We start from the raw sequence: 18,808 nt of genomic DNA, 5'->3' as shown, positions 1-18,808 counted from the left end.
ATAATAAAACTTCAGGGTTCGAACATGCATTTCCCCTGAAACATAACATTACAATAATAACAAAACTAGCTCAGCCACAAAAAGACTGACATTTACAATTAAACTACATTAGGATCGAAATAGGCTAAATCCTCTATTCAAGCATGCTTATAATTTGATAAACTTAACTGGTGTCAATTGGGCTTTCATCATAGTCCCCAGGCCGCTACGTCTGAGTAAATTATGCCATCATTGCAACACACTGCATGGCGTTAAAAAATACACTGCTGGTCTGTGCTTCTTCCATGGCTGTCTTTGAAATATGGTGCTGCCACACACACACACACACCATTAATTTATACCGAACGGTAAAGGACGATACGCACGCGGTCTTCGCGATCACGGAACGTGTACCGATTACAGTTTTTGCACTACGCAAATGCAAACTGAAAACACGGGCTTGGAGATATTGATAATAAATACCGTCTTAGTCATTAACAATCCCGTGCCAAAACCGCACTCTGGCATACTGCAATGTAATACATGATTATATATAGCAAAGGTAATTGCTTTGTAAATTGCACTGTACACTTCCGTGATTAAAGAATATCACTTCTACATGGATAATGCATATTACTCGTTAAATAACATCTCGCAATTCACGATATAAATGTGTCTACTTGGTTAAAGAAAATCGCGACCGGGCGAGTTGGCCGTGCACGTACAGGCAGCCCTGAAGATGGTTTTCCGTGGTTTCCCATTTTCACACCAGGCAAATGCTGGGGCTGTACCTTAAGGCCACGGCAGCTTCCTTTCAACTCCTAGGCCTTTCCTATCCCATCATCGCCATAAGACCTATTTGTGTCGGTGCCCCTAGCAAAAAAAAAAAAAATTGTCACTGTTAATGTTACCACAATTCAACATGTGCTTAGTATAAGAAGTTCCGCCCCGCACAGTCCAAAAATACAGAGCAGAATGAAAGACCGATAGCATCAAACCTCACACGCTTACAAGACTTCCTGTATTAGTAACACCTCGGGATCTCCACTGATACGATGACGCAATGGCCCAGCCGCCTACTTGGTAGAAAGCGCTGACTCAATAACAATATATTTATTACTTTATTAGATCGAAATTAATTACTGTTTCTGTCCACAGGTAGTTTTAAATACTTGATCTACTCCTTTTACATATCAAAAACGTGGAGTATGGCTTTATAATAGATTGCCTAGTTAAATCCATAATGGTGTAGTACTGTAAAAATCGAAGTTGGTAGGTCTGAATTAATTTGTTCTGTAGATCCCTGCATTCTGCAATTTTGCCTCCAAGCTTGTGATTGGTCTCTTTCGAATCTGCCGCGTTCAAGCAGTCGCGTAATATTCCCAACTGACTCATATAAAATATACGAACTGCTCGCTGTTACCATGGAAGATAACCTACTATCAATGCCACGCGCTCCTGAGAGCTTGCATTTTGCAACTTCCTCTTACACCAGGCCTTCCTTTTAGCAATGAGTCCACAGTATTACACAATATTACACATTGTACTCTTGGGGCATATTTGATAGGGAGTGGAATTTTATGTGCTAAAAACATGAAAAATACTTATGTGCTGAAACACTTTAAAATAGGTGATAAGAAATTAAAATTATTTTCCTTTAACCTTTTAAGTGCTGAGTTACCAGTTGGCTGTTTGGTATCTCAGTGCTGAGTTTTTTCATTCATATGTAAACAAATTTGTAGAAGCCTCAATTTTGAACTTATCAGTGGGGTGATTAGCTTAAAATGTTTGTGAATGTTGGTTCTTTATAAATCTAAATGCAAATGGGAAATCCTACACTTATGTTTGATATTATTTTGAGAGATAACAAAATTACACTTACGTGTCCATGCGTGCACTATCTTTATACAAAGTAAAGAGTCCAAAAAAATATTTCCTAAAATCTGTAGGCAACTAATACGTGTAACTTCTTAGAAGTATATTAGTTGATATTTTAAAATAGTTTCTAAACCTGGAATGTGGTGATAGTTGTTTTCTACTGGTTGTTTGTGATGCCACTTTGTTAAACTATCTGCACCAACTCCACTGGCACAAGAGTTTTTAAATAATCAATGATTTTTGGGTTGTCATCAAATACTACTTGGCCCTCAGAGCCTGTCACAGTTACATGCAGGTCTGGTGAAGAAAAGTAATCCATCCGCCACAAAAATAGTGATAAAATAGTTTTTGTACTCACCGTGTTTTTCTTTTTTCGTTAAGAAGGAAGCTCTGTTTCGTTCTCACATACAATATTTTCGGTACTCTCTGTATCACTCTCACCTTCAAAATCGCTTAACAATTCATTAAAATTATCATCTCCATCATCACTTTCCGCTGTGATTAATAACTGAAAGATTCTGTGATCCGAAATAACATCGCTGCAAGAGCAACTATATTGTTGTTCCGCCAAGTTTGTTTACATCACAGATGAATTCCACAGACGTCTACAAAAAGCTATAACCTCTGATCAATTAGTTCTACATAATGCCCAACAGATGGCAGAAAATGTCAGAGATCAAATTGGCACTTGAAAGTGAACTGGGAAACACAAAAAAAATTAAAATTCTTGTGCACCGTCTAAAGACGGGCGTAGCAGTGCTGGATCGGCCGCGTCAGCCCGTCTATAGGCTGGCGTAGCACTCATCGGGTTAAATATCACAACTACTCGCGCTCAAGTAAATAAGTATAACATTTTGTATTAGAATATGGTACTACCAAACGTGTTCTTTAAGGCAAATTGGTGTCTGTGTATATTATATTAATTTTTGATGTCCCAGAGTAGATATTATGAATGGTTATTTTTTGAAAGGAAATGTTTTTAAATATGGCAAAAGCAACCTATCATCTTTGAAAAAATTGTGCCAGTTCGTACTCACCCATCACACACTGGAATATTAGTTGCTAGAAGTAGTCTCAGAATTGCAGTGAACAATAAAGGTCCTCTCCAAATTGTCCATCACAAATCCATGCCGATTATCTCTAAAGAAAACGATTGCTGCACATCTCAGGAAGTCAGGCATGCATAGTTAAAGAGAGAAATGTCACCAACACTAACACCATCAATTTCGCCAACATGAGCACCCTCTAATACATTAGATATTTGGCACATTGTTTGAAATCCTCTGTTTTTTCCTGAACAAATTTTGATATTTGACCTTTAACAGTCCCTGTACCTACGAAGCCTGGAGTGAATCTAATTTATTTTCAACAGCGCGCACTTCCTTCACTGTTCCGGACAACAGGTTAGTGGATTTTTCAAGTATGTCTATAGTTTTACACAAGAAGCTTAGATTGGCAGATATAAACGCCAAATCATTTTTCAAAGAGCTGTCTTTCAGTATCTCTTGAAGAATCTCAATTGATGACGCGTCGTTTTCTAGTGCATTCACAACGGATGCAAAATTTTCGAAATTGTCTGTATAGTATACCACAGCGCTAAGCTAGGTACCCGACCGCGTAACAATAGGCAGAGGAGGAAGCGCAAGATCCGGGTTTTTCTCTTTAAAGAGATCGATTCTTGAGGGTGCTTTTACGAAGACTTTTTTGCCATTAGACATTAATTTATCCATTTGAGGATACTGAGCCTGCACAGTTTCACATAACCTTTGTAGAGCATGAACAGTGCAAGTTACGTGTATCATTTTCGGAAAGCTCACAGAAAGATCTTCGGCTGCCTTTTTCATCTAAGCTGCACTATCAGTAAGAAAAAGTAGTACATGGTTGTATTTTATACCTTTTGGCCAAAGAAAGTGCATGGCTTCATTGAATAACCTAGCTACAGTGACATGATTTGCAGCAAGCATTTCTTTACATGCTAGCAAATAAGAATGTTCACAAGCAGTTTTGTCATTCTTCAACACACCAACTACAACATTTCCTACTTTTCTGCCACTTGAATCAGAGGTTTTGTCATAGCTCACCCACAGTTTTTCGCTATCACATGCTGCCCGAATTCTCTGTAAAGTTTCTTCGTAACATTTTGGGAGATAGTTTTTCCTTAACGTGGATTCGTCTGTTGGCTCAAAATTAATGTACTTTGTTAGGAAATTTTTCAGACCCGGATTATTTATTTTGCGAAGAGGAATGTTGGCGCAAACAAATGCTCTGCACACATCTAAATAATACTGGGAATATTTAGATGGGCCTGCATTTGAAGTAGCTGATTCAGCTATTATTGCTTATTTCCAGACAAATGCTGGGTTACTTGAGAGCGTTGATCTGCTCTTACTGTTTTACCACATGGTTAGCAAAATAATACTTTTCCATCGGTAGTGAAAATGCTTTTAAATTCCACTACATATTGTTGAAGTCGCGACCTTGTACTCGGCTTCTCTTTTGGCATTATTTTGCAGGATACAGCACACACATTTATGGTGAATCACTGTTTCAATAAAAAGAATAGCAGTGGACACTGAAGGAAATATATTTTAGAAATCCATACAAAATCACACGACCACGGGAATGTTATATGGACCCAAACAGCTAACTTTAATTTGAGGAGTGATGAAATCCCACTATCTAATGGTGGGGCAATATTCTTCCCAGTCTCCCGTCGTAACGGTATTAAGTCACCTTATCTCTCCGTGATTGCTTTTCGCTGATATTCTATAAACAAAACCCGAGCGTACTGACTCGTAAAAGCGAGTTGGAAAGACATCGTGCAAGGAAACATCTTGTGCAGCAAATGTGATCGCTGTCTAAATGTAACGATTTAGCCAGTGACCAGCAAGTTTTATAACTTCTGGAGGGAAGTCTATAAATAGCCAAAACATTCAGATACATGATAAAGGCACTATTAAAAGCAATACCGTAATCTGAGCACTATTTTATAACACAGAAGCATTTTAAATTTTATTGATTAACAAACATTGCCGATTTGTGTGCTTATTATAGATTTTCTTAAAATATGTATTTACATTTATAAAATGTGAAAATGTGTTATGAAATGAAATAAGATTAAGTTTTTACACTTGGAGATGCACGATAGGATTAATGAACTTTGTAACTTGCGCTAAAACTTACGCAAAAAAAGAATGTAATAACATAAAAATCTGTTCCCTAGTTATGACCCATGGTTGTGACAGACCTACCTGTGTCGGTACGATGCAAGTCAAATTTATTATTATTATTATTATTATTATTATTATTATTATTATTATTATTATTATTATTATTATTATTATTATTATTATTATTAAAATTTAAGTCATATCAGCACACAATATTTGGTTTAGAATCTGTTTTCAAACTCTTAAGGTCCATCGTCAGTGACAAAAAAGAAAAAACAATTTTAAAAAATGTTAATCTACATCATAGGTGTGTTGTTGCAATAAAATGCAGCCTGGGTGAAATAAACTGTAAAATAAGTAAGAGAAACAAATAACAGACTCTAAGAATGTTATTCTAGACTTGGACATGTCGTCTAAGCTGTTGGTAAGGTACTAAACAGACATTCAGCTTCGAGCAGGAGTATGCTATTAGCACATGACATTATCACAAGGTTGAAAACAATATGTTAATAATAGCGGTTTCATTCAAAATCTTACCAAGTTCTTTTTTTTTTTTTTTTTTTTTCCCTCCATGCCATAAACATTTCAGTATTTTTGTGGATATTTAATTCTAAACCGTATTTAAGTTCTAAAAGCTGTTTTTAACTTAAATTTCTTGTAGATATTTGCAATCCTAAAACTTTCACTTCCAGAATGTGTACGTTTCATACTGATTACTTTTCTTTTTTACTTACATGGAAGTAGGACGGTCTTTGGAATGAGGAGAAAAAGGCTGATGAAGCTGTACATATAAACCGTCTTTGGTGATGGGGTCATGTGAGGCAAATGAATGAGGATTTGTTACCTAGGAGAGTGTGACGCAAGTGTAATAGACTGATATGACTTGAAAACAATATTCTTTAACCCTTGGGTAAATAATGCAAGTATCGAGCTTGAATTATTATTATTATTATTATTATTATTATTATTATTATTATTATTATTATTATTATTTATATTATTATTATTATTATTATTATTATTATTATTATTAAGACTTGTGAGGTATGGCTATGAAGTGTTTACATCCATTTAGTAGTTTAGTTATATGTACAGAGAATACGATCATGTTCTTTGTGAGGTTATGTCATGAAACGTGCTGTATATGAGTTCAGCTAATGTAAGAACCTGTAATTAATAGTATATAATTTATTATTACCTGTGTATGTGATGTGTAATTTACTACAGTATTGTGCAGCACATTGTAATATCCAGAATAACACTAGGTAGGACGAGAACTATGGAGAACCTTCCTTCCAGTTGTAACTATGTATTAAGCACTCTAGAATTTACTAGAAGATATGTTGTGACATATCCTTCTAGAAGCCTGGCCAGGCAACATAAAAGGAAGCGGTCTTGATGGTGGAGAGTAGTTATTGGTTAGCTGGAGTTGTTTATGTGAACACGTGTTGTATTTAGGCAGTCATCCTAATGTAAGCAGCCAGCAGTCAACTGTTTCAAGGTTGCAATCTCCATGTGCTTCGTGATAGGCAGTTGTTAAAAATGGTGCTTTGTTGATTTGTGTGGTTAATGTATAACCTGTAAATTATTGCAAATAAAATCCATGTACGTGAGTGACAGCATTTTGTGTGCGTCTTTGTGATTACAACAAGTAGTGGTCTTGGTCATAATGGGTAATAGAAGTAGAGGGAGTCGAAGTGACAATGGTTTGACTCTGTTTCTAATGATTTAAAGGTAAGAGGTGTAGAACTAAACGAGGCCATGGAGCTAGTTACAAGTAGGATTGTGATGGCATTAGTTATATTCACAGAGGCTTGCAGACTGAACACTGAAATGCATAACAGTCTATAATGATGTATGTGTGTACGTATGTTTTTGTTGCTGCAGAAATCCCATTCAGTTTGATAGAATAAACAATAAAAATTGCTTTGGTGATGTTAGACCTTTTCTTGCAGGTAATTTTCTGGTTGTCTCTTATCACTTCATTGTGATAACTGATTGGTGATGTTAATACAAAAGGGTTCTGTCTTTCTTTTGGTGCTCATTAGATTAGCATTTGTCTCTTTTAGGTAACTTGAAAAGTCATATTACTGCTATTAGCAAATGTTCTTGCAATTACATTATTCATGCAACCAGGTTCAACTTGGATATACCTGTGTTGAATTACCAAGCATTGATGCAAGAACTACAGTAGATATGGCAAGAAACAGCAGAGAAGCTACTTAAACTTCTGAACAATGACCCCACGAAAAGTCCTCTACATAGCAACATTACTTCTAACCAGATAGCTCATCAGCTCCTAATAAATGGCAAAACAGATAAGCAAACAAGACCACCAAAATATCGAACAAGAAACATCCAGTTTGTCCAATCCCTTCACTATGAATGAGCTGGAAAACTCCATAAAAATGAGCAAAACTGGCAAGGCAGCCGGTCTAGATGACATGCGTATGGAGCAGATACAACACTTTGGGAATGCTACCAAACAATGGATCCTACAGCTTTTCATTAACTGTCTGGAACGATGTCAAATCCCTAAAATCTGGAGGAAGACTAAGGTGGTTGCAATTCTGAAACCTGGTAAGCAGCTTACAGATCCGAAGAATTTCAGACCAATATCACTCCTGTGCCATCTATATAAAATTTTTGAAAGAATACTTCTGAACCGTATAACACCAGTGGTCGAACCTTTTCTAATCCCGGAGCAGGCTGGATTTAGACCAGGAAGGAACTGCTGTACACAGATCCTTAATCTGACACAGCACATAGAAGATGGATTTCAACGTGGTGATATTACTGGAGTGGCTTTTGTTGATCTCTCTTCAGCATATGATACTGTACAACACCAGATAGTTCTAAGGAAGTTTTACCATCTTACTATGGATTTCAGGCTCACAACAATTATTGCCACGCTGTTGCAGAACCGACGTTTCTTCGTTGAATTTCAAGGACAGCGGAGTAGATGGAGAATACAGAAGAACGGTCTCCCACAAGGCAGTGTCCTAGCACCAATGCTATTTAACATATATACCAACGACCAACCTCTTCGACCTCGCACAAGGAGCTTTCTGTACGCAGGTGACCTGGCCCTGGCAACTCAGAGTAAAAACTTTGAGCAAGTGGAACAAAACCTTACTGCTGCTTTGAAGATGCTTTCAGATTATTATGAGGAAAATCGCCTCAAGCCAAACCCATCGAAAACTAATGTGTGCGCCTTTCATTTAACAAACAAAGAAGCCCTGCGGAAGCTGCGTGTGAATTGGAAAGGAATGGAGCTGGAACATAGCAATACTCCAGTTTACCTTGGTGTTACCCTGGATCATTCGCTGACCTTCACCACACACTGCACCAAACTCAGTTCAAAAGTTTCATCACGAAACTGCCTATTGCGTAAGGTAACTGGTTCTGGATGGGGTGCCCATCCCCAGACAGTAAGGACAACTGCCCTAGCACTCTGCTACTCTGCTGCTGCATATGCTAGTCCTGTGTGGTATAAATCAGCTCACACAAAGAAAGTCGACATTGCCTTGAATGAAACCTGCAGGCTAATTACAGGCTGTTTAAAACCAACACCCACACAGTAGTTGTATTCACTTGCAGGTATAGCCCCACCTGATATTAGACGTGAGGTGGCCGCTAATATCGAGAGACAAAAGGTTTGCAGCATCTCAGCCCATCCCCTTCATGAACATCAGCCACCACCAGCTCGACTGAAATCCTGGAAGAGTTTTGTACAGTCCTCTGCTCCACTTGATTCTAACCCAAAAAAGGCCAGGGTTAAGCTATGGAAACAAAGGTACCCAGATCATCCGGAACGTATTGAAATTGAAGAAAAGCTGCCACCTGGTCACGAGGAGGGATGGTGTATATGGAAGTCGTTAAACAGACTGTGGACCGGCGTTGCAAGATCTAAGGACAATCTTGTGAAATGGGGCATAGTGCATGATGGGGACTCATTATGCGAATGTGGAGAGGAACAGACTTCTATGCACCTCTTGCACTGTCGTCTATGCCCAGATTCATGTTGTACAGGGTTGGAATTGGCACTGGCTGGAAACAATGCCATCAATGTAGCCAAATACTGGTCATAACTTGTGTAAATAATGTATATATAGTGTAGATATTTTCATGTAATAATTCCTTTCTCCTTTTTTTATTTTTTACAATTAATTTGTTCATATGTCTTTCCTTTTGAGTGATTAACATACTTCATATTTTTATTATTTAATTTTTGAATTGAATTTGAATTGATTTCTTTTATATATTGGTACCTCTGACACGAATAAATAATTACCAAGCATTATTGTTTTGAGAAACAGAGAATTTGTGACCCTATTCATTAGTTGTTTCCATATGTTTGATATATGAACCGGTTATTTATGGAAAGGGCATGTCAGTTTTTGGCAAAAACGAGTTTATGGTGTTAAACGATTCTTTGTGGGTAGATGTATCTTTTAGTTGTGAAAGGATGTAAGTCTGATGCTTAGAAGTGTATGAAACCATCCGTCTCTTTTTTTCCATTTATATGTAACAACTTGGTCAGCACACTTACGGCATTTATGTACTCATTGTTGGGAAGATTAGATCTGCGTTCTTCAGTTTTCCATTTTGCAATTGGATCTTTTGTAATATGGAGGGAAACGGTGTTAATTTACTGAATGTGTAGAAGTATGGATTTTAGCAATGATAAACTTAAACTTTATTTATGAACAGACGTAAGTAAAAAGTGTTTATATGCTTCTGTTATTAAACTGCGTTGTTGATGTTACTTGGTTACATAAAACTTGCCAAAGACATGAAAATAAGCGAAAGGTAATAAATATATCATTTCAATATTTTTAAAGAAAAATATTCTTCAAAAATGTTTATATGCTTCTATTATCAAACTTTCATTGTGTAAACTCGCCAAATTTGTGGCAGGAGAAAGTTTACAGACTTCGTTTTCATCAGTGATGATGGGGAAGATTTATTAAGTTATTTTTTGGCATTTCCAAGCAGTTGACCTTTTAAACTTATGCCCTTTCAAAAACAACTGATTCATATAGTGTGCATTCAAGTTTTTGAACAAATGAAGTATTGTTATATATTGATGCTACTTCAATTTTTTTAAATTCTCAGGTGGACAGTAGAGCCGTACCAGTTTTAGCAAGATGGCAACGAGACTATACTATTAAGACTGTTCTTCAGGAATTGCGGAGGATTATGACATTGAAAGAAAATATGAAACTTACTCAGCCGCCTGAGGGCAGTTCCTTTTAGCAATATAGCACTGCACCTTAAAAGGAAGTGTGTGGCTCTCTTTATTGAGAGAAGGAAAGAATACTGAAAAATCAGAATATTCACTTCGGTCTCTAAAACAGTGATGTATTGAATTATGTAAACAGAAATATGTATCTAATAACAGCCAAACAAAGAGAAATGTTCCCTTAAATAGCTCCAGTCTAGCATTGCACTTGACGCATTCATCTGTATTCAGAGATAATTTTATGATCGCAGTCTTTCTTAATTAAAAATGTCATGGGGATTCCCAAGATAGTGTTAGTTGGCTATTCAAGTGCAAGCCTAATAATTCTCATTGTGCTGATTCGACTGTTAACAATGTTGTTCGTGTATGTTCTGTATCTGTATTTTCATTTGTGGTATAACAATTTACTCATGTCTGTTTTAGCTGTGTAAATCCAGAATTGGTAATGGAGAATTTTTTCACTTGATATGTATATTGATTCGGTTGTATTGAATTTTTTCTTTGATAGTTGCTCAGAAAGTGTGGATAACAATGTATTTGGCTTCTTAAATGTAATCCTTCCATTTTGCATCCCTATAGCTGTATGCTGAAAGAATTCTTTTCTATCACTGTGAAACTTAACTGCAGGTGCAGGCAATTTTTATATGACATTTGTAGCTGCTTTAACCCAAGATTGGTCGACTTCTGTCTTTGCGTTATCAAATATTATTTGTACCTGTTTGTAGGCTGTACATTTGATCACATTAGTGAACAAATTTTAGAAAACATCCCTTGAATTCAATGTAAACAATTGTGGAAGGTGAGCTTTTGTAATTCTAGGTCTTATAAAAATCAGGCCTAGGAGACAATACAGTATTCAGGAAAATGCTTAGTGTTTAATAATTAATTTACATAACATAATCTCTTTATGTGAACATGTGCATTGGATAATTTTGTCAGCTGTGGGTATAATAGTTGTATGTTGGTGAAATCCTGTTTGCCTATGTTGTAACAGGGACCAAGCTTAAGATTTGTTAATTGACAGTGTAATCAGATGTAATTTTATGATTGATAGCTTTAATTTGTGTTCATTTCTTTCAGTTTTTAGTATGTTTTGCTTTATGGAACTAATATGGTCCAGTGTTAATTCATAAACCATTAATTTAGTATTTTACGAGAACTGATTTTATTAAAGTTACTTCAGTGAATTATTTAAGACTGTAAATATAGATATTCCGTACATAATTATGAAGATTTTTTTTTCTTTTTGTATTTCACTCACCATCTATATATTTTTGGCAAATAGGATAGAATAGGGAGTTAGAATACTGTGTTGCCAGTGATTGAAAGACTTGGAATACTTGATGCTGCACATACTGCTGGGCTGTATGTCTCAAGTTTTGTTATTTTAATATCAAACTACAAGGTCATAAGCCTTCAGGTTATGGATATGCCAAGAGATCAAGAATGTTTGGAAAGTCCAAGGTTATGATATTGTACGTGTACAGATATTCATATGCTGTTTCAATTCTGGGAATTGGGGATTGTCTTGCTGTAATTTTTGGTGCTAAAAACAGAAGTAATAAAATCCAACTGGAGTGTTTGCCATTTTTTTAATGGCAGAATAGTAGAGTTAGTAACTGTGCATTGGAAATTCAAAGGCAGAAGTTACAGTAATGATATGAGATGGGATTAGAAATTTTACTCGGCTGAAGATCTGTTATGCCACGTTCATTGTAATGATACTTTGTGAATTGCTGTGGACAAATCAGCTGTCAAGATGTGACTGTGCACATTAAAAAGTACATCGTCTAACTTGTCTTTGCAATATGCCAGTTTACTTCTTTCTCCTGTATCTTTTCTAATGAGACAGTAGGGTACCATATCACGGCTTAGTCACCTGATTCTGTTGATTATAATGACTTCATATTTGGTGTTGTGTATACACTGTATGTCATGCATTCTCTTTCCAAACAAGTGGGGTTAAAAGAAATAAGCTTGAATCCTGCCATGTATTCAGGGATTATAGTTCAGTTCGGTTGACAGTTTTTTGAAACTCTTCAATGCACACTCTTCTTAGCTGTTTTCTTGGTTTTCTGCATTTTACATTAAATTTCGAATCAGTGCTATGGCAAAAATCAGTGAGAGAATTAGTGAACAATTGAGAATTTAGAAAGTGAATGTGATGGCAGAGTCCTAATTCCCAGCATACTATTTATTAAAATGACCTTGCCTTTTGTTTTGCTTTTATATATTTACAATAATTTTTAGTTTATATCACTATTTCAGTTGCTTCAGATTTCCCCCACTTTAGGTTTAACAATAATATATTCTGAATTAAACAATTTCTTGTTATTTTCTCTGAATACAGTTGATACATTACAAAGAAAGTATTTAAAACTTTCTCATTTTTTGGCTTGTGCAATTTGTAATGTCGTTTGTGGCATAACATCGTAATTTACTAAGATACATAAGTGGCAATTATTCTCGTAAAGATAGCACTGCAACCTTCTCAGTCTAATATCCTGTTTGTGTTGATTAAAGCTTGAAAACAGCATCTTTAAAAATCTGGGGGGCAGGGGGGAGATACTGCTCCAGATTAAAGAATACAGAAATAGGGAAAGATTTAGGCATATTTTCTTGATTTTGACCAGTCTGAGTATTCATGATTCTTACTTTAGAGATTTAAAAGGGTCTACAGTTGATGACTACACAATTTTAATAAAAAATAGTGTCTTTTTTGGTCAGTTCCACTCTGTCAGGTTCTGTTGTCCATGAAGAAAAGAAACTTAACTATTAAGATATTTTCCATTGTAAAAAATATTGGTATGTTATTACTATTTCTTTCAGGTGACCATGAAATCAATGCAAATTATTTTCAGTATAAACAGAAAATTCATAGAATTTGCTTACTGGTAGTCTAAGAAAGTTTTAGAAAAAATTCATGTAATATGTTCCTAACAAAATTTTCACCTACTGTACTTCAGGTATCACATTGGATATTATGCTTATTATATTATCAACTCTCCCTTGGTAATTGCACATACAAATCTGCTTCATTATACCCATAGAGATTCTGAAGTAATAGACCAAGTTCATATATTATCAGATGATTTTGCCACCCCACGAGTCATTGTTCTTATTTTTCTCTGCTATATTAAAAGGTACACCATTAAGTGGAGTGTGGAATTATTTTCCAAGGTGCTGATTGTGACATCTTGCAAGTCTTTATTTTGCACTGGCCTCTATTATATCAATCAAGATAGACCATTTTGGCTCTCCTGAGTTCATGAATGGTTTGAAAACTGAAAAGACTTATGAATTTGGTGGTCTAGTCTAGTGTAAAGTAATTCTTGCATGTTGGCAGGTATTTTCTTTTACTAGAATGAGTGCAAGCCTAGGCAGAAATAATGTCCTTTTAAGGTGGTTAAGCAAAACTTACGGCTTTGTACTTCGGTGTAAAATTATAGATTTTGGTGGTATTTTTAAAAGTTCATGAACTGAATATAAAACAAGGAAATTTCATTTATTCAATAGGAACCCTAAATTTCAATGTGCACAGTTTCTGTTATTACGATCATATGCCTATAAGAATAAATTTTTCAATAAAGGTAGTTCCATTGGCCTGCTTTATTATTTCCTTACAGCATTCTTCTCTATGCTTTTACCTTAATCGAGCACTGATAAATACACAAGCCATATACAATATTTGACAGTGGGATTCATTATAAATGAATCTCTCATTGTTGAATGACACTAAGTCCAGTTTTTAAAGTTTAGAGATAAATATGAAAAAAAAAAACCTTTAACACTCTTGTAATGTAATATGAACCATAATTGTTTGTACATGTTAAGTGCATATACATCATCATTTCCCATTATCCAGCTGTAGTCAGGTAGGGGCAAATATGGTTCCTCTCCACTTTCTTCAGTCTATCACTACTCGTCCAACACTGTGTCCTTCCATCTCGATTGTGGTCGTCCGCAGCCTCTCCTTCCTTGCATTTGCATCCCCCTTTTTTGGCATTCTTTCATCACTCATTCGCTTTATGTGCCCAAACCATCTTAATCGGCTCTTCTATATTCTATCATTCCTTTTTTCCACTCCAATTTCTTCCTGGATTTTCTCATTATTTTGTCTCTTCTACTCTTCTGTATGATACTCCTCAAGAACTTCATTTCGGCTGCCTGTTTTCGACTCATTCTTCTTTGTCATTGTCCACGTTTCTGCTCCGTAAGTTGTTATGGGTACGTAATACATCTTGTACATAGTTTCCTTTGCTTCCATTGGCACATCTTTGTCCTACAACGTTTCTTACACTATGACAGAAACCGCTTCCAGCTTGAATCCTCTTACTGATTTCAGCATCCAGTCAAGCTTTCTCCATTAATTCACTCCCCTGATATTTGAAGGTCTCCACTACTTCCAGGGGCTTGTCTGCAAGTCTAATCTGACCTTTCCCTTCTTTCTCCCCTGTAGTCATAACAAGAGTTTTACTTTTGTCTACACTTATTTTCAGTCCACGTTCTTTGATCTTCCCATTTACCACATCCAACTGTTCTTGAACATTCATGTCCTTTTCTCCCCAAATCACAATATAATCTGTAAATATGTTCATTTCTCTGTGTCAGCCCACTAGTGATTTTGAACCAACTTGTCCTGCCAACTTATTTTTGCACGCAGTCCCTGTCCAGTTCCTTTCTGCGCCAAACTGTCCCAAACTGTAGTCCTGGGACATTGTCATATGTCTTTCCAATGCCAATGAAAGTCATCACCATATCATTCCCATATTCCCATTGCTTTCAAGTTCATATATATGCAATTATAATCAAGCCAAAATAGTGTTGTTTTGTGTGTTACCTAACACTTTTACTGACAAAATACATAACTGGACTTGGTTCTTTTCAACATGGAACAAACAGAACCTGTAAGCAAGAAAAACATTCACTTGGTTTATAACCTTTATTCCAAAATGATAAATGTATATTGAAGTATGAAAAGTAAACATGCATGGAATAACTTATTTTCAAAGAAGTTGTTTATTTTTTTAATTTGGTATTTTTCTATGACCCCACAATTAATAAAACAACTGCACTGAAGTCACAGATATTGAACAGTAAAACCCAAAACTATAGTAAGATAAGTCCTACTGTTAAAGGAGACATGTAATGTGTTTTTGTAACGTAGCTGTTAGCTTGCATTCAGGAGATAGTGGATTTGAATCCCATTGTCAATAGCCCTGAAGATGGTTTTGCAGTGGTTTCCCATTTTTACACCTGGCAAATGCTGAGACTGTACCTTAATTAAGGCCACGATTGCTTCCTTTCCACTCCTAGCCCTTTCCTATCTCGCCATTACCATAAGACCTATGTGTTGATGCATCATAAAACATATTGTAAAAATAAATGAGTTTTCACTGACATGGCCATTCATCCAAGAAGGCTTTACTCACTTCAGAAAGCATGACATAAGACCTTGAGATCCTGTTTTATTGATTTGATTGCTGCTCCTCCTTCCTCACCTGATACGTAAGTGTACCCTTGCTTGGCTGAGAATTGAAATATGTTACGGACTAGGCTCCCAGTGAAGGGCCGAGCAACCACTCTGCCAGGATGTGATCTGCAGAATACTGGAATTCAGAAGATAGTGCAGGAGCAGACGCCACCTTTAAAATTTTAGGAATTTTCTTCCCTATTGATTCACCTCTGTGTTGTTTTCCCGTAACGTTTAGACCACCGTACATCCGCATTGGTGGTGTCAGTTCCTTCCACAATTTTTATTGTAACATTAGCAATGATTGTAAAATATTCATTTGTAGAGTAGATTCTGTTGTGCTTAATTTGTTTCTTGCAAACACTAAAATCCCTATTGCAACGTGCAGGTATCCTTGAATTGTTTATCTTTGACCAAACCCATAGAGAGATGGATAAATGAATGGTTCATATTTTGGCCTGGGCATCCATCCGAGTACAAGGAAGTTTCTTCATGCCTGGGTTTAGTCTTCTTGATGTGATAGTCCAGTATGAATGTGCACACTTCATTGGGCCCCTTTCATGATACCGTTATAGTACTAGTCACGTGATGCAATACACTGAATAGCAAATATCGCTGCCCTATTGTCTTTTTTTTTTAATGGCTCATCATTGCTGACAACTTGACTAGTTACATATTGAAATCACAAGGCATAACCATCAACAAACTAACTTCAATGTATCAATAATGGAGGTTCCCTTACCCAAGTTAAATGATAATAAATGATCAATTGAGATATGTCTGTTTTCAAGCTTAATGAGGAATTAGGGAAGTACACACACACACACACACACACACACACACACACACTCTCTCTCTCTCTCTCTCTCACACACACACACACACACACACACACACACACCCCACTCAATTTAATGTTACATATTTCTGCCTTTATTTTGATATACACATTACTATAACTTGCTTCGTGTAAATAATTCAGCTCCCTTCTTGAAATTTGCTATTTGTCGTACTGAAGAGAAACCACAGTAATAATACACACAAGCAAATATATTACATGTACATATGTTGTAAGTCAATAAGAATACACAAAGGCCATGTCTGCAAACCGTACCAAAGTCGTGACAAGACAAGGTTAAGTTAGGTTGATAACGAAATTTCCTTCCATTCGAAATGAACTGATCTTTATAGAGGAGGTAATGTTGCTTTCCTTTTCGGAGACTTGCAAATTTTTCATGCTTCTTAGACATCCTAATGGAATTCTATACATAAGTATTGGACAAAATAAGACCGTAATTAATAAAACACTGTGTTCATAATTTCATACCAACTACATTATTAAATGCATTATTTGAATATGCTGCAATTCTACTTACCTGGTATTACCAAAGCAGATTTACAATCCTACAGAAAAAGAAAATATGCTTTAATTATACCTGCAGTGGCAATATGTAATTCTCACAATTCATGAAATAAATCATGACTGTATAGTGCCAACGTGCCAGATTAACAGTAACTTAAGATGTATCAGTAAGTAGGATCCCTAAACTGTATGGTTAACAACACTGAATCGAACCCAACAGTTTGAAAATAACTATAAATCACTACCTTCAGTATTAAAAGGGGAAAAGAGTAAGGTTGTAACCCTTAGTGTATAGAGTTATGTACCAGGGAGTATACATGTATACTTTTGAGATGTTCTCGTGGAGGTTGTGTATAGCAGTATTTCTTTCAGAAAAAAGTCTGTGGGTGGATGTTTTCAAATCTGCGAGGGAAGGAAAAATCACGGAACTTGGCAACACAAAGAAAAGACGATTGAAAATCTAACAATTACAATTGTGTGCGAGAATGCAAGAGGGAGCTAACCCACAAATTGTTAACCCTAAACCGGGCGCGCTGGTGAATTTCGTTCACCAACCTGCATATTTCATCTGTAATTTTTAGTTCCTAAGCACTACAGCCGTCGCGCTGCTAGTACCTTCCGGCGAAGTCTTATCGATACTCTCAGTGTAGTGGTATCTGTTCAGGAAGTTGTACGTGTCGCGCAATTCAACCTTGACTCGCACGTACCGTCATTTGGTGAACTTTCTTCACCACGCGCCCGGAAATGTAAGTAAAATTGTACCTTAAACATTCTTGGAGTTTCATTATTTTAAAATGTAGACTATAGAGGAAACAAAGTAACTATTTTTATTGTAGGGCGAAGTTTGTGAAGGATGAAGACATACAAATGCTGTTACAGGAATTAAGTGATGAGGAGGAAGGATCTGAGGGAGCTGAAGTTTGTGATTTTTCTGATGGTGAAGATGAAGTGGTAAATTATTCAGACACTGATCATGACAGTGAGTGTGAACAAGGTGATGTAGGCATAGTTGATAGCTATGAACACGACGAACTAAAGAGGGATTTTTTTCTTTGGGAAAGACAAAACTGTGGTGCACCACTAGCGTTTCAAGGACTACCTCTAAGATTAAATCAAAAAATGTGATAAATATTCCCTTGTCCAAAAGGAGATGCGAAAACAGGGTCATGTGAAATGGATGCTTTCTTACACATAATTGATTCTGAAATGATTGATGAAATAGTTTCTTTTTCTAACATTTATATTGCAAGGCATTGCGAAGAAGTGACTTACAGCCGTGAGCATGATGCTAAACCTAAATGCCATGAAGAAATAATTGCTTTGATTGGTTTATTGTTCCTCACTGGTTTGAAAGGTGAACAGTACACATCTGTGGAAGAAATCTGGGCAAAAGATGGAACTGGAATGGGAATAGCAAGAGCCTGCATGTCATCAAAGAGGTTTCAATTTTTGTTACGGAGTCTTCGTTTTGATGACAAAACTACTCGTAATGATCGTCTGCGAATAGATAAACTAGCAGCAGTTCGCACATTGTTGGATTCCTTTGTAGTGAACTATAAAAAGAGCTACACACCAAGTAAATTTGTAACAATAGATAAGAAGCTAGTGCCTTTCTGAGGCAGATGTGCATTTATACAGTTTATGCCAAATAAGCCAGCAAAGTATGGGTTAAAATTCTACGACCTGAATGATGCCAAAAC

At 36.3% G+C, this 18,808-nt stretch overlaps 1 protein-coding gene across 1 annotated transcript in view; it reads left to right on the top strand.

The window, feature by feature from the left end:
* Uev1A (Ubiquitin-conjugating enzyme variant 1A) overlaps positions 1-13,865 on the top strand; it is a 57,226-nt gene extending 43,361 nt beyond the window's left edge. Inside the window, exon 4 of the mRNA XM_067147537.2 lies at positions 10,146-13,865. Within this exon, the coding sequence (XP_067003638.1) occupies positions 10,146-10,286 (141 nt within the window). The 3' untranslated portion in view covers positions 10,287-13,865. The remainder of the gene's footprint in view (positions 1-10,145) is intronic.
* The last annotated feature ends 4,943 nt before the right edge of the window (positions 13,866-18,808 follow it).

Source organism: Anabrus simplex, chromosome 5 (assembly GCF_040414725.1).
Source record: "Anabrus simplex isolate iqAnaSimp1 chromosome 5, ASM4041472v1, whole genome shotgun sequence".
NCBI lineage: Eukaryota > Metazoa > Arthropoda > Insecta > Orthoptera > Tettigoniidae > Anabrus > Anabrus simplex.
Note: the sequence above shows the minus strand (reverse complement) of the source record. Positions and strands in the feature narration are given on the sequence as shown.